This window comes from Xenopus laevis, chromosome 7S (genome assembly GCF_017654675.1).
Source record: "Xenopus laevis strain J_2021 chromosome 7S, Xenopus_laevis_v10.1, whole genome shotgun sequence".
Taxonomy (NCBI): Eukaryota; Metazoa; Chordata; class Amphibia; order Anura; family Pipidae; genus Xenopus; species Xenopus laevis.
Window position 1 is genome coordinate 55,356,016 of NC_054384.1, and position 16,010 is coordinate 55,372,025.

General features: G+C 37.9%; 1 protein-coding gene across 1 annotated transcript in view; it reads right to left on the bottom strand.

Moving 5' to 3' along the window:
• Positions 1-4,978: 4,978 nt before the first annotated feature.
• Positions 4,979-16,010, bottom strand: part of jam3.S (junctional adhesion molecule 3 S homeolog) — a 44,614-nt gene continuing 33,582 nt past the window's right edge. Inside the window, exons 3-9 of the mRNA XM_018227682.2 lie at positions 15,487-15,600; positions 12,405-12,557; positions 8,904-9,106; positions 8,693-8,792; positions 8,364-8,496; positions 8,211-8,265; positions 4,979-6,870 (exon numbers count right to left, since the gene is read on the bottom strand). Coding sequence (XP_018083171.1) covers positions 6,835-6,870; positions 8,211-8,265; positions 8,364-8,496; positions 8,693-8,792; positions 8,904-9,106; positions 12,405-12,557; positions 15,487-15,600 — 794 coding nt within the window. The 3' untranslated portion in view covers positions 4,979-6,834. The remainder of the gene's footprint in view (positions 6,871-8,210; positions 8,266-8,363; positions 8,497-8,692; positions 8,793-8,903; positions 9,107-12,404; positions 12,558-15,486; positions 15,601-16,010) is intronic.

The following is a 16,010-nucleotide window of genomic DNA, read 5'->3' on the forward strand; positions in this document are numbered from 1 at the left end:
CACATGAAATCCAATTTCTATTTTTTATTAAAGCATTCATAGCTGTTGTAAACTCATTTAAAAATCTCAGCTGTCAATCAAATATTGTCTGCCCCGCCTCTATGCCTAGGCATAGAGGCGGGGCAGACAATTGCTTTCACTTTCCATTCAGCACTTCCTACATGTCACTGCTCTCCCCACGTTCCCCCAGTTCTCTTAACCATTTAATTGTGTAACCAGGGCATGGGGATGGACATCAGGTCCCCATTCTGGTGCACAAACAAGATTCTGAGAAGATACAAGGCTTGTCTTAATAACAGTGTCCACAAAATGGCTGCTGCCTGTTTGCTATAATTATGAATTCCCAGACTGAAGGAAACAAGATTCAAATAATTTATAAAGTGTAATTAAAGTTCATTTTGCTTGACTAATGTGATAAAATAGGATTTCGAATAATTTTTTTGGGTGACGGGTCCACTTTAAGTGTGTGTATACATTTGTGTGTGTGCTGTGGTGCTTCTGTACCTTTAGCAGCCATATAATCATCTTGCCTTTCCTTTGATTTGAAACATTAGCTAATTTTGGAACAGAAAGACTCAGACCATAGGCCACCAGCTGGCTCTTTCTTATTGTAATGATCTTGTTAAATCTTTGACACACTAAAAGCCATAAATCTGCAGAGAGCTGCAAATCATCCCCAGAGCAGGGAGGAGACCGCAAGTGAGCTGCAGCATTTGCCCAGGGTCAGATCATCTTAACAAACCAAGATTTATACATAGCTCATTAGCTTGCCCATCTCAGCTGACAGATTATGCAAGGTGCAAGTCATTTAAATTGCTTACAGTAAAATTTTTAACCCTCATCATAGGCTCAATCCTCCTATTCTTGCTTCCATCATATAGACCAAATTATCGTTTTTTTTGTCTTGTCCACAACCAAACTTTGTATTTGTAAATGAAATTGCTACTGAAAGCAGTCTGCATTTTGCTATTCTTTCCACTGCTGGTTCTGACTACAAATAAGGTTGCAATAGTCTTCTGTCTTCTCAAAGACCACTTCCCAGTATTCCTAGCATGTACTGTAGCAATATAATTTACTGTTTTCACTGTAAAATCGGGTTTGTTATTCTAAACTTGTGCATAAAATTGTATTTTTCTAAATTGTAATATAATTCATATTTTTTCATTATCTTCACAGAGCCACCTTTAAAGAATTATAATCACTGGGGGGATGGGAGTACCAAACCATTAAGCAACTCCCAGGGGCAGATTTACTAAGGTTCGAGTGAATTTTCGAAGTACAAAAAGTTTGAAGTAATTTTTTGGATGCTTCGACCATCGAATAGGATACTACGACTTCGAATTTACTTTCGACGTCGATTCGAAGTAAAATTCCTTAGAATAGTCGACCATTCGATAATCAAAGTACTGTCTCTTTAAAAAAATTTTGACTTCATACCAAATTAAACCTGCCGAATTGCTATGTTAGCCTATGGGGACCTTCTACAAACTTTTTCTAAGTCTTTACACATAGAATAAAAATCCTTCGATCGTACGCTAAAATCGTTTGATTCGAACAATTTAATCGTTCGATCAGACGTTTTTTATTGGATCGTAGGATTGCCAAATTCGGTGAAAAAACTTCGAATTCGAAGTTTTTCAATTCGATGGTCAAATTTTGAAGTTTTTTTGTACTTCGCAATTCGACCCTTGATAAATCTGCCCCCCAGTGTTTATAATGGGTCCAGTGTTCTTGTTAGTTAAAAACTGCACTGGTCTGTGATACTACTGCAGGAGCACTACGCCACCTTCTTCCTCCTAGATCCCCTCTAAGACCTGGGTATGGATGCGACTAAGAAAAGCAGATTTCTATTTAAAAAGCCAGCTTTTCACTCCTGTGCATGCGGACCTGGCCCAGGGCCACAGTGAAGATCCGAGATCCCACAACCCCCTGCTAAGTGATTATATCACTCCTTCTTTAAATGTGTGTAGCATATTATTCCTCTGTTTCGAATGATGAACATACCAATATAATTTGAGATAATCAATAATATATTGATATAACATTTTATATTGTTTTACCTTAACCCCGGGCAGAGCAGAGCTTGCTATGTTAGTACAGGTATGAAATCAGTTATCCGGAAACCTGTTATCCAGAAAGCTCTGAATTATGGAAAGGCCATCTCCCATAGACTCCATTATAATCAAATAAATAAAATCTTTAAAAAATGTTCGTCTGTAGTAATAAAAGAGTCTCTTGTACGTTATCTCAACTAAGATATAATTATTCCTTATTGGAAGTAAAACAAGTGTATTGTTTTTTTTTTAATGTGTAAATGATTTTCTAGGTATGAAGATCCAAATTACCCGGAAAACCCCAGGTCCCGAGCATTCTGGATATCAGGTCCCATACCTGTACGTAAGCCATGTAAATATATATATATGTTCATGTATATACAGAGGTTATAGCAATACACACAGTTGTTTGTTTTTTTTTATTGACAAAGATAATTAAAACATTTTAATATGAATAGTTCAGCAGTGATATGTACAGAATAAGCATAAAAACAAGTAACAATATATTCTGTGTTGCTCAGTTGGCCGTGCTGTTCTTACCAGGCCAGTTGGATGTGAAACGGTACCTCTTAGAATAGATATTGTGCAAACTATTGTTTTTCCCTTCATCTATCCTGTTTGAAACTCGGGCCACTGATGTCATTATAATGTACCTGTGACTGAAACAGGCATGTTTGTTTACAACTGTTGAAGTAGCACTATGCATTTCTAAACTGTTAATTCCAAGATTATGAGAATAAAAGGACTATTGAATGCTTTGGTCAGGAATACCAGAGAGTCTTTGCTACATTATGGCCAGCACCAGGCCAGACCCAGAACAATGTTTCTAAAATTAAGTAGTCAAAAGTTTTAAGGTGTATTTTTAAATATGTAACGTTTTACCCCTGCATTTGCATCTTGCGCAGTATCTACCTTTTTATGCCATTAAAAAACTGAGATGGGCAAAACAATTGATCTTGACTTTCTTCCATACCATCATGGCTGTATTTTACCTTTCAAGCACTTGCTGGGGGAAAATAGCCAAGATAATTAAAAATGGGGAAGATGTTTAAGAATGAGTTTCTTGGAGAGGTGGTATTGTACAGTATGTTTATGGAGCAATATTGCTGCTTACACTACTAATGTTCCGCTAGTAGCAGTTACAGGTAGTTTGTGGAATTCCTCTCAACTCTAGCCCCTACTTGGCATTCTCTTCTATAGGAAGCTTTAGTAATGTCTGTACCAGAACACTATCCTCACTTTCTATAATTGTACAGCATAGGTCACAGGTCTCCTGGCACAAAGCTTGCCTTGATAGTTTTCCAAAAAATTATGTTTGCCTGTGTATTCAAAGAGTATAATGAAACATGATTTGAATGTATATAGTGTAAGTTTATTTTTAAAAATGTAACATAATAAATTATTTGGAATTATTCCTTAGGGTGACAGGTCCCCTTTAAAACCCCTGTACAGAAAGCAATTACAAAAAAGGCATTATTTGCTGAATTATGTGAAAAACTAAAATATACCAACATATTTTACAGTGATTGGGACAACTAGTGGTGTGTTCTTAATGGTAAGCCTTTACCCGGCCCCTCCCATTTACTGGCTCATACTAGTTTAGAAAGTCATTGCATTCTGTGTGAGTAGGAAAGATCATCTAGTTGTGCCAGTTTGCAGCCTTTTCCTTCTGTCATCCTCAAGCTGCTTTATGGCCTGGCAACAATTCTAAAAAATAACAGTTAGGAAAGCATACATTCAACTCAACTATTTCTACCAATGAGTAGCGACGGAGGAGGGAAAAGAAGAAATCATAAGCTTTAATACCTTACCGGTGCAGAATTTTTCATTTTATACCCATCATAAACATACATAAAACTGTAGTTTCCCTTTAATTTTGTTACACACTTGATATCACCTTTTATTATCACTTGGCAATTTTTTGTGTAGGAGAAATTTCCGCTGTATCACAGTGGATCTTGGTGACCTGTTTTGGGCTTCTGAGCCATAACTTTAGAATTGCATCTTAAATGGCACCTGTTGGCCGAAAATTAGCCCCAGCCAAAGGTCTGGGCTAATAAAGCAAGCACTCTGTTTGGGGGTAACTGTAGTTTTTTTTTCTAAAAAAAAGAAATAATGAGCACGTTGCAGCATGTGTGCCCCAACATGGCACTTGAACTGGGAGCTCCCTCTCAGGGGGAATTTTTGTAATACAAAAAAATAAATAAAAAGTTAACCGGAGGTATAGGGATATAATATTTTCGGCCAATAGGTGCCCTTTAAGTACTTTAACAGGTGCCATGCAGTAGATCATCTTATGTTAAATCTGTTTTTGTTAAAGGGAGATATTCCTGATTGATAGGTGGGGTTCTGCATTATCTGGATTCAATGAAACTGTTCTGCCATTTCTTACAGTGGAGGAAGCTGCAGTATAAGAACCATGTGCTAGTTTGCTGATATTAAATGAAACATAAAATGCATAATGGTACATATGTTGAGCTCTTCTTCTTGAGGGCTAAAGAAGCAGGTGTTTCTATTATCTCTTCTCTGTGTGCAAGTCTAATAATGACCATGCTAACTGTTGCAGTTCTCTCATTCACCCATAAGATAATTTGCCTGTGTTTAAAAGAAACAGTAACACCAATAAATAAAAGTGTCTTAAACGAATGAAATTATAATATACGGTTGTGCTGCACTGGTAAAACTGGTGTCTTTGCTTCATAAACTATTATAAACAACTATAGTTTTTATAAGCAAGCTGTTGTATAGCCAGCGCCGATTCTAATGAAGACGCCGCCTGAGGCGGCTCCTTAAATGCCGCCCCTCCCCTCGCAGAAACACTAGTGCGGAGAGCGCAACTGGGCTCTCTCGCACTAGTAAAGCCGAATTTCCGGTTTCAAAACCGGAAATTCGGCTCTTTAAAGTGACAGGAGCGGCTTTTTGCCGCCCCTGGAAACTTATCTGGCGCTGCCGCCTGAGGCGAGCGCCTCAGCTCGCCTCATTGGCGGAGCGCACCTGTGTATAGCCATTTTCAAAGCTGAAAAGGAGAAAAGGCACAGGATACACATCAGATAACATAGGTTCTGTAGCATGGGATTCTACAACTTGTGTTATCTACTATATATCCTGTGCTTGAATGGCTGCCCCCATGGCTACACAGCAATTTTTTTTTATATAAACTATAGTTGTGTTTCTGATGCAAATACACTAGTTTTACCAGTACAGCTCAACAGTATATTATATGGTCATTCCTTTAAAAAAAAAAAAAAAAAATCAACACTACCGTGTGCAACAAATCTTACTGTGTGTCTGTAGTCTTAGCACTCATCATAGACTGTACGTGGTGAAATTCTAGTTGGCATTTCATTTGTATTCTATAGATAACTATAATATAAACTGCCTCATTTGAGTGCTGCTTTCTACCTGGCTATAAATGTTATTTTAAAATGAAGAAACGGACCGAGTTTATTGGCAGACTATACCAGCAGCACAGGCCTATAGGCATAGTTTCTCTCATTCATTCTGATGTGCTGAGAAGCAGTTAAGAGTAATGCATTCCTATTGAAGCATCCAAGTTAGTACTTGTAGAATGAGATAAAAACATATACAATTTACCATTGTATGCAGCCGACAGTGTCCAAATACAGCATTAAATAATTTAACTCATTACAAATATAGCACTTCAATGGCCTAGAGGTACTACTGGTTTGTTCTATATTTATACTTATTCCAAAAATGTGTATAGGGAAAAAAAAAACTTTATCAAAACCTGATTATATCCTGAAAATTGCATTCTTGTCCTTATACTACTTATTAGAGTACACAATAAACAGGACCAGCCTTTTACCACAATATACAAAGCCTTCAATGTGTAGTAACCAAAACATTAAAGATTGCCAGATGGGACATTCCATGGCCTTTAACTGCTGGGTAAATATAAAAGATGCTCACTTCTCCATTATATCGTGATCTCAAAGTCCTTTGTTGTTGTTGTTCCTTTGTGCAGAAGAATAAATCCAGATTGGGTATTTTCTGCATAATCAAAATTGGTCACCCTCCGAAGCAATAGCAACAAAAATAATATGATTAATGTCGGACCAGATCCACACAAAAAGCTATTTAAAAACAAAATGCCTTGGAAAGGAAAATTCCAAATGCAGCAAAACACACGTTCAAATCCTTAAGTATAACACTGGGGGGTTAAGTGTTTGTAGGCTAGATGCTGAATGGCAGAGCTGAGCTATATGTGCTTTGGTGTCAGTTTTAAGGAATGGATGTTTGAAGAAACGCCAGTTTCAGAAGCCTCTGTGCCATGTAACCAAGGCAAAAAATGCTCAAGTTCCTATTACAGTATCTGCTGTCTGAATGTTCAACGGCATTTCAGTATTGGCAGTAGGGTTGCCACCTTTTTTTGGAAAAAAAATACCGGCCTTCCTATATATTTATCTTTTTTCCCTATCAATAACATTGGGATCAACCATAATTTTTACCGGCCAGGTGGCAACCATAATTGGCAGTGATCTTCTTATTAATACAGTTGATGGAAAATGAAAAGGCCAGTACTTAACCATGAAGGCATTGGCTCATTTGTTCAACCGTCTATAATGTTTCTCCAGAAACCAGAGCCGAATATCCCCAAGTCTCTGTAAGCCACAAGGGAAGAGCTGTTCTGAGGATGGACTGGTTATATACTTTGGCAATATTTTGAGTTCATATCCTCTTGTTCTGTCCTTCTACCTTTGCAGTGCAGATGTTAAGAGAGGAGTGGCGGGGAAAAACTCCTTCCTTGCATCACAGCATTTCATATGACAAAAGAAGATTTGTGTCTGAAATCGCCCTGGATGAGAAGCAAGTGGTTAGAAGTTATGAAATCAACACCAGACTTAAATATTTAAATTAATCAAAGGGTAACTGTGGTGAAAAACTTATCAATGGCTCTTGCTATTAAAGTATGGGTCAGTTGGACCGAGTATACATTTACTTGTGGTTGCAGTAAGTTTGACATGCATTCATCCATTTATAAAGCAAGTGAGCAGATTTATCGATATTGGGCATTGTTTGTGCTTTTTACGCATCTCTATTACTATAAAGCTACATATTGTTTCAGTACCTTGTTATTACAGATATGGGATCAGTTATCCAGAAACCCCGGCAACAAATCTCCCCTTCTGTGGGGCGACTAATCTCCCGGAACTGCCTTCCCTTCGGGTTCAAAGAAAAATCGCCAGCGGGATGGCACTCTTGGCGCTTTGCTTCAGGCAACATTATAAAACGAAGTGCTGTGAGTGCCAACCCGCTGGCGATTTTTTATTCTAGCTGGCGGGAAGGTAGTTTGGGGAGATTAGTCGCCCCAAAGAAAAGGAGATTTGTCACCGGGGCGACTAATCTCCCTGAATCTGACCATGTGCCCTTACCCTAAAGCAGGTTTATGCACAAAATGTCAATGCGCTATCAAATATATTTAAGGGTCATTGCTTCTTTGAATGCATCCCTGCATAAACTGTAATTAAATCCTTTTGTTAAAGGTGAGCACAACTTTGGGAATCACTGACCTAGAAGATAAGAGAAGACAACCAGTGGCTCATGAGCAACACATTGCTCCCCCAACCCCTTGGCTGTTGCTCCCAGTGGCCTCAAAGCAGGTGCTTATTTTTCAATTCCTGATTTGGTGCATAAAAACCAGTTGTACTTCCAAACAGAGCCTCATGTAAGCTGCCAGTCCACATAGGGGCTACCAAATGGCCAATCACGGCCCTATTTGTAGCGCTTGTGTTGCTCCCCAACTAGGTTTATATTCGAATGTGGCTCACGGGTAAAAAAAGTTGGGGATCCCTGCTCTAGGTGATACTGTGCACAAATGCTTTTGCCAACAGTAACTAATCAGGCCTTTGATTTACTTTGCAACTTGTATCAACTATTTTAAATGAATAACTAATTGGTTGCTATTCAGAAGTAACATTCATAAATCAGCCCCCTTGCCATGATTGTATGATCACCCAATGTTTGTGAAGAAACTGGAAAAACTTAACCCATGCAAAGTTGGAAGTCCATGGGCTTCTCCTAAAATTTAAGCCTCACAAAAGTACGGGAGACTGTAAATGATAAGCATCTCTAGAAAATGTCTTTAGACAATACTGGTACTATAGAACAAATATAATAAAATAAAAAAAACCCCACCTCATCATTTGTCCTCATGTAATTGACACCTTCTGGTTTTGCTGGGTTTTTGTAGCTAAGGAAATGAGCAGATGTAAGAATAAATCAATTCTACTGAGCAATATAACCATACCAAGAATCCCATATATGCTGCAGACTTAGACCCTCACTCACCTCTGCCCACTGGATGTGCTGCTGCTTGTACAGTAACCTTTACGGTATGCGCAACATATACCTCCTGTTATCAGTGCCAGTACAAGAAGTACAACAAGAATACCTCCTATGATGCCTCCAATATTCAAGTCATCTATGACAAAGATAAATGTAAAATAATGATCTAATACCGTAAATACAGTGAACCACGCAACAAACAACCCCTGACAAACAAAGCCAGAAACTTAGCAAAGCACACATACACTTCATTGTCCAAGTAAACAGTTACAGTATGTACATATGTAAAGCTACTGTAACTGGTTAATTAAATCAGACACTGGATAACTTACAGACTTCCAGCTCTTGCTCCTCACATTTGGCCGACCCAGCATCGTTACTTGCAATGCAGTAATAACGTCCCATGTCACCTTTGTTCACTGCAGTAAATGTCTAATAAAAACCATAATTATATTAGGTTTTTCCAGATTACACTGCACACATAATATTTAGCAGACAATATAAAAACAGATACAACAATTACAATCTGTACTAGTAACTTACCAGAATACCTGTTTTAGGATCAAGTGTAAAGGATGAGTTCTGAAACTTTAAACTGGATTTTGAGTCATCAGGTAGAGCTTCACTGTTGCGGTACCAGCGATACAGGGACCTTGGGTAGCCCTCATTCTCTTGGCAGTGAAGGACTGTAGATTTGCCCACTGGGACTGCTTTTGGAACCCTACATTGTGGACTCATTGGTTTCACTGAAAGGTAAAAGAGCACCTTGTTAATAAATATTAAACATTGTAGCATCATCTGCAGTAAACAAAGAAACTATGCAAGGCTGAAAAGAATGGAGCAGGGGGTAACATATATATTCGTATGAAAAAGTTTGGGAACCCCTCTTAATTTTTTGAAGTTTTGTTTATCATTGGCTGAGCTTCCTTTTAATATGTAATGCCTTATGGAAACAGTAGTATTTCAGCAGTGACAAAGTTTATTGGATTAACAGTAAATATGCATCATAACAAAATTAGACAGGTGAATAAATTTGGGCACCTCAACAGAGATATTACATCAATACTTAGTTGAGCCTCCTTTTGCAAATGTAACAGACTCTAGCCGTCTCCTATAGCCTTTGATTAGTGTGTGGATTCTGGATGGTGGTATTTTTGACCATTCGTCAATACAAAATCTCTGCAGTTCAGTTAAATTTGATGGCTGCTGAGCATGGACTGCCTGCTTCAAATCATCCCATAGATTTTCAATGATATTTAAAGGGATACTGTCATGGTGAAAAATTTTTTTTTCAAAATGAATCAGTTAATAGTGCTGCTCCAGCAGAATTCTGCACTGAAATCCATTTCTCAAAAGAGCAAACAGATTTTTTTATATTCAATTTTGAAATCTGACATGGGGCTAGACATATTGTCAATTTCCCAGCTGCCCCAAGTCATGTGACTTGTGCTCTGATAAACTTCAATCACTGTTTACTGCTGTACTGCAAGTTGGAGTGATAGCACCCCCTTCCTCCCCCCCCAGCAGCCAAACAAAAGAACAATGGGAAGGTAACCAGATAGCAGCCCCCTAACACAAGATAACAGCTGCCTGGTAGATCTAAGAACAACACTCAATAGTAACAACCCATGTCCCACTGAGACACATTCAGTTACATTGAGAAGGAAAAACAGCAGCCTGCCAGAAAGCATTTCTCTCCTAAAGTGAAGGCACAAGTCACATGACCAGGGGCAGCTGGGATATTGACAAAATGTCTAGCCCCATGTCAGATTTCAAAATTGAATATAAAAAAATCTGTTTGCTCTTTTGAGAAATGGATTTCAGTGCAGAATTCTGCTGGAGCAGCACTATTAACTGATTCATTTTGAAATCATTTTTTTTCCCATGACAGTATCCCTTTAAGTCGGGACTGTGATGGCCATTCCATAATATAGCACTTCTCCCTCTGCATAAATGCCTTTGTAGATTTTGAAGTGTGTTTAGGGTCATTGTCATGCTTGAACATTATGCTGAAGAATTTGTTGGTATTGGGTTGAATTCATCCAACCCTTTGACTTTAATAAGGGCCCATTCCCTGAACTAGCCACACAGTCCCACATCATGAGGGAACCTCCACCAGATTTGACTGTAGGTAGCAAGTGTTTTTCTTGGAATGCTGTGTTCTTCCTCCATGCAAACTCAATTTTTGTCTCATCAGTCCAAAGCAATTTGTTCCAAAATGACTGTGGCTTGTCTAAATGAGCTTTTGCATACAACAAGCGACTGTTTGTGAAGTGAGTGCAGAAGGGGCTTCTTTCTCATCACCCTGCTGTACAGATGTTCTTTGTGCAAATTGCACTGAATTCTAGAACGATGTACAGATCCACCATCTGCAGCAAGATGTTCTTGCAGGTCTTTGGAGGTGATCTTTGGGTTGTCTGTAACCATTCTCACAATCCTCCGCATATGCCGCTCCTATTTTTTCTTGGCCTGCCAGACCTGGGTTTTACAGCAACTGTGCCTGTGGCCTTCCATTTCCTGATTACATTCCTTACAGTTGAAACAGACAGTTTGAACCTCTGAGATAGCTGTAGCCTTCCCCTAAACCATGATACTGTTTAGAGCAGAGTCAAACAGAAGCACAACTTGCAATTGGCCACCTTTAAAACCTTTTCTCCTGTTTGGACAAACCTGCCTATGAAGTTCAAGGCTTAACTTGCTATACTAACCTTTCGCCAGTAATCAGTATTGAGCAGTTACATGCATTCAAATTAGCAAAATTACAAGGGTACCCAATTTTTTGCACAGCCAGTTTTTCACATTTGATTTAATTCCATACAACTCAATACTGCTTCACTAAAAAAAAATTGTTGAGAAAACACCCCAGCACTTAGATGTTCCTGGGAAATGAAAACATACCACTTATCTTTTTTGTTGAAAGTGGGGTAAATTATTATGCAGGCTGAGAGGGGTTCCCAAACGTTTTCATATGACTTTAATTACAAGTATATTGTGCTATTTCTAATGTGTTCAGTAAAGGAGTAATTTACATACTTTGCACAAGGTGAGATACACCATCAATGACATGTGCAACTTCTATTCAGTGTAAGTTGTGCATATACTTCGCAGTACAAACAAAATAACTGATTTTTGGCACAAAGTGAGCTCTAAAACATCTTCTAGGCAAAAGGAGCCCTCTGCCAAAAGCTGTATCAGACCTAATCATCAATCAAAATCTGACTCCCAACTCCTGCATGAAGAGGGAGAGAAGAGGGACAGATGCTGAGGGGGGGGGGGAAGTGTACAGTAACTTAATTATTTTAGAAACAGGTTAGAAGTTTTTATTAATTATATTTAGAAAATCATGATGAAGCTTATATTAAGTTTTCATTTTCACAATCGTTCCCCTTTAAAGGAGAACTAAAGCCTAATTAAAGAAGTAGGCTATAGTAAAGATCTCTCTCTCTAAAGATGCCCCAGTAGCTCCCCATCTTCTTTTCTGCTGATTCGCTGCACATGCTTTGTACTGCTGTCACTTACTGAGTTTAGGGACCCACAAACAATATACAGTATACACAGAATATAAATGTCACATTATAAAGCTAATAAGTAATTAGTACAGATGATTACTACACGGCAGCACAGAAACCAGTGAAACTATCAGAATTTAATAATCAGCCCTGTAGAATCATCTTATATTATAGGCCAACTTAAATTTCTGATTGATAATTTGCGATGACCCCTAAGATTAGATTATCAACAGCTGCTCAGAGTCCACTGAACATGTGAGTGTCACAGACACTTTCCAAGATGGTGACCCCCTGTGAAGAAGCCCTAGATCTGAAGCCCTGGATCATTGCTGCTATAAGTGCAGTATTTAAAATATGGCATTTTTAGCCATATTCAATTTTAGGGGTTATTTCCCCGTTAAAGAAGAACATAAAGTTAATGCTGTATCCATATCTAGAATTTCAAAAATGAAAAGGGATATTTCCCTTGTACAAGGTATTCTACAAAAGAGTTACAGCTACAGAACTCAGTGAGTCATGTCATGATGCTCTTCACCTTGTACAGTCAAGGAGATATAAATCTCTGATATCTTTTTGTCATCCTCAAGAGCAGCCACTTCACATCGGTACTTCCCGTTATCTGTTCGGCTGGTATTTTGAATAAAGAGAGAGCTTTTTGACTGTATGCGAGCTCGGCCTTCTAGTTCACCTGTAACAGGAAAAGGAACAAAATAAATAATGTTGATAATTAAAGAAACAGTAAATTTACGTGCTCCAGCATCTAGAAACTATTTATATGTATTATAACCAAGAAAGGCACTGCATACTTATTAAATATTTTTAAAGACCAAACCTAAACTTTAAAGCACAATATAAACCTGTAGTAAGTGAAAGACTGATAAGTAGGGCTTGCAAAGGATATGCCTGCTGTTTTATATTTAAAATGTGATATAGGATAGATGGGACAGGGCCCTTTGTCAGAAAAACAACCCTATGAGTGCAGTCTTCTCTCTATAATTATAGATATAGATATATATATATATATCTATATCAAGATTTGTAAAGACGCTGCTACTAGCATTCACTTTAAATATATATATATATTGTGGTAGAGTGACTAGGAAAAGGTGGAAAAAGGTCACTCTAGCCTTTAATTTCTCCCCAGGTACTGAGATAGGCTCCAGGAAGGGAATTATTAAAGAGAGAACCAGAGCTCTGTTTAAAGACTTTAGTAGCCAGGGACTCCATTCCATACAGCCAGTCCAGAGATTGGAGTTTACCTTCCACAGGAAAGCTGTCCTGTGGAAAGGCTATTTAAAGTTAATTGGAATGGGAGAGTGTGTCTCTCAACAGGGCACAGCAGGTAGGAGACCTGGCTGTGTGAGGAACTCCCAGAGGAGCTGGGGGTGCTGCCTGTTACTGCAAGAAGCAGGGGGAGCCTGTGACTCTCACAGAGATTATTGTGAAGAGAGTGAGGAAGCCAGGAGGCTGAATATTACCTGGGAGAAAGTCCTGTGAGTACAGGGGTGAGCCAAACTATTTGTTGTGCTGGTTGTCCACAAGGGGCCCAGTCTAGTCAGGGACTGCTTCAAAGTGTGAAGGTAGTGCCCAGTGGGCTAGGTTTTATTTTATGTTTTATTTGTATGATTCAATGGTCACCCCTGTGTCTGTGCATTATTAACAGTGTTTGTTGGAAAGTGGGAAAATAAACCTGTGTTTTCCTTGAGGAAGGTTCTAGTATAGAACCGAAACGTTGGACAAAATAAACCTGATCTAATCAGCACTATTGCTCCTTTTATTTATTTTTTCTGCGAGTGCCGACACCAGCACATTTGTACAATTATTTTCTATGTTGCTCTGGACCCAACTTCGATAGCCTTATGGTTGTGCGTTCCATACATTGTGTATTTATATATATATATATATATATATATATATATATATATATATATATATATATATATATATATATATATATATATATATATATATATATATATAAGAAATATAATTAACTCAGATGAAAGAGAGATTTCTGCAATGGGGCTATAAAAGCAGGGCCCTAGATCAAGCATTGGTTAAGGCTATAAGCCGAGTTTCAATACAACAAACAGAGAGAAGTAACAAGAGTCCTTTGATCTTATCAACAGTGTATAACAATGTCTCATCCTCCATCAACAATGCCCTTAGAGCCAATTAGAAAATTATACAAGCGGATGAAGTATTGGGTCAAGTGTGCCCAGATCCACCTATGGTGGGCTATAGGAGGGGTCAGAACCTTCGTGATCTATTGGTGTTGGGAGACCCTATACACTGTTATAAAGAACAAAGTTTGATCACTTCATGGTTACCCACAAATAAACTTGGATGCTATAAGTGTCCAACATGTTTGTCCTGTAGATATAGGACACCAGGCAATAGCTTTGTACATCCCCACTCAGGCCATCGATATAAAATACGTCACCATATTACATGCACGACCACACAGATATATATTTAATCACCTGTCCTTGCGGATTATCTTATGTGGGGAAAACTGATTTGATGTTGAGATTGCGAATTGATGCTCATAGGTCAGCCATTAATGTAGCTTATAGAGATAAGAAAACCACCAAACCAGTTGCTAAACAATTTTTGAAGGTGGGGCACCATTTAGCTATTTTTAAATATATGCCATTTGATCATGTTCCGATGCCTAGGAGAGGAGGTGACAGATCCCGCAAATTATTACAATGTGAAGCTTTTTGAATCAAAACACTGGATACATTGTCCCCAAGGGGAATGAATGAATGAATACTGTTCTTTTAGCTGTTTTTTTGGATAAGCGATAAAAAATTTGGGTGTTGCTCTGTGTACATAACCATATACATTTATTTCTGATATTACCTGCCCCACTTGCTACAAATGTTTTCATTTGCTGTGGCTATATAATTAGCTTTACTGAGTATTTTATTAACTGATTAATTAAGAAACACTTAGCTGGAGCTTATTTGGTTTTAAAATTGTGTAACTGTGTCAGTTGCTTTTATGCGGTGAATAAAATTTAAATCAAGTGATTAACTGGAGTGTGTGAAACCACTGAGCCGAAACATTGAATAAACTACACTTGTTTTTTTTCACCAAAGACCTATGAGTGCGGACTGTTTGTGTAGGGACCTTTTTCAAGGATAACATTCAATGTGCAATCAAACTTTAAGTATGTGACCAATAGTAGTCCATCTCATTACATATAATTGATTAGTGCATAATTTAAAAGTCTTTAAAAGTTTAACAGGTGCACTATACCATGTGACCAGTAAGTGTCACCATCATATCATTAAAAATCTATTCATAAAAAACGGTGTATGTTTCATCTCGTAAGATACAAAACTGTAAAAAAAAAAAAAAAAAATACAGTTTTTATGAATAGATTTTTAATGATATATATATCTATATCTATATCTATATATATCTCTCTCCCTGGATTCAAGTGTCAAAACTAACATGGCAGAAAATAGCAATGGACAAACAAACACTACCTTCAATAGAACTGGGTCCTTACATTATGCAACACAGTGTATATATACAGTGTAAAAAAGTTTTATATACATTCACATCTATATATAGTCATACTTGTTGCTTTTATATATAAAATATACCTTGGATGCGTTTCTCAAAGTATACATAATCTGCATCATCATTCTTGATTTTTTTCCATTCAATTCTGGGATCATTTGTTTTAGTGCTGGTAATTATACAGGACAACTCAACACCTGGAAAGGAGAATAGATTGACAGTTTCATCATTAACCATATTTGCTTCCAGAGAATGTGAGAACCGGGTGCTCTACTGATATAAACTATGTTCTACACAACCCTGTTTATACCGACTATAATAACAGATCTCTGCTCAACAATGACGCGGCCTCTCAACTTAAAGGGATCCTGTGTTTTTTTCAAAACGCATCAGTTAATAGTGCTGCTCCAGCAGAATTCTGCACTGAAATCCATTTCTCAAAAGAGCAAACAGATGTTTTTATATTCAATTTTAAAATCTGACATGGGGCTAGACATGTTGTCAATTTCCCAGCTGCCCCCAGTCATGTGACTTGTGCCTGCACTTTAGGAGAGAAATGCTTTCTGGCAGGCTGCTGTTTTTCCTTCTCAATGTAACTGAATGTGTC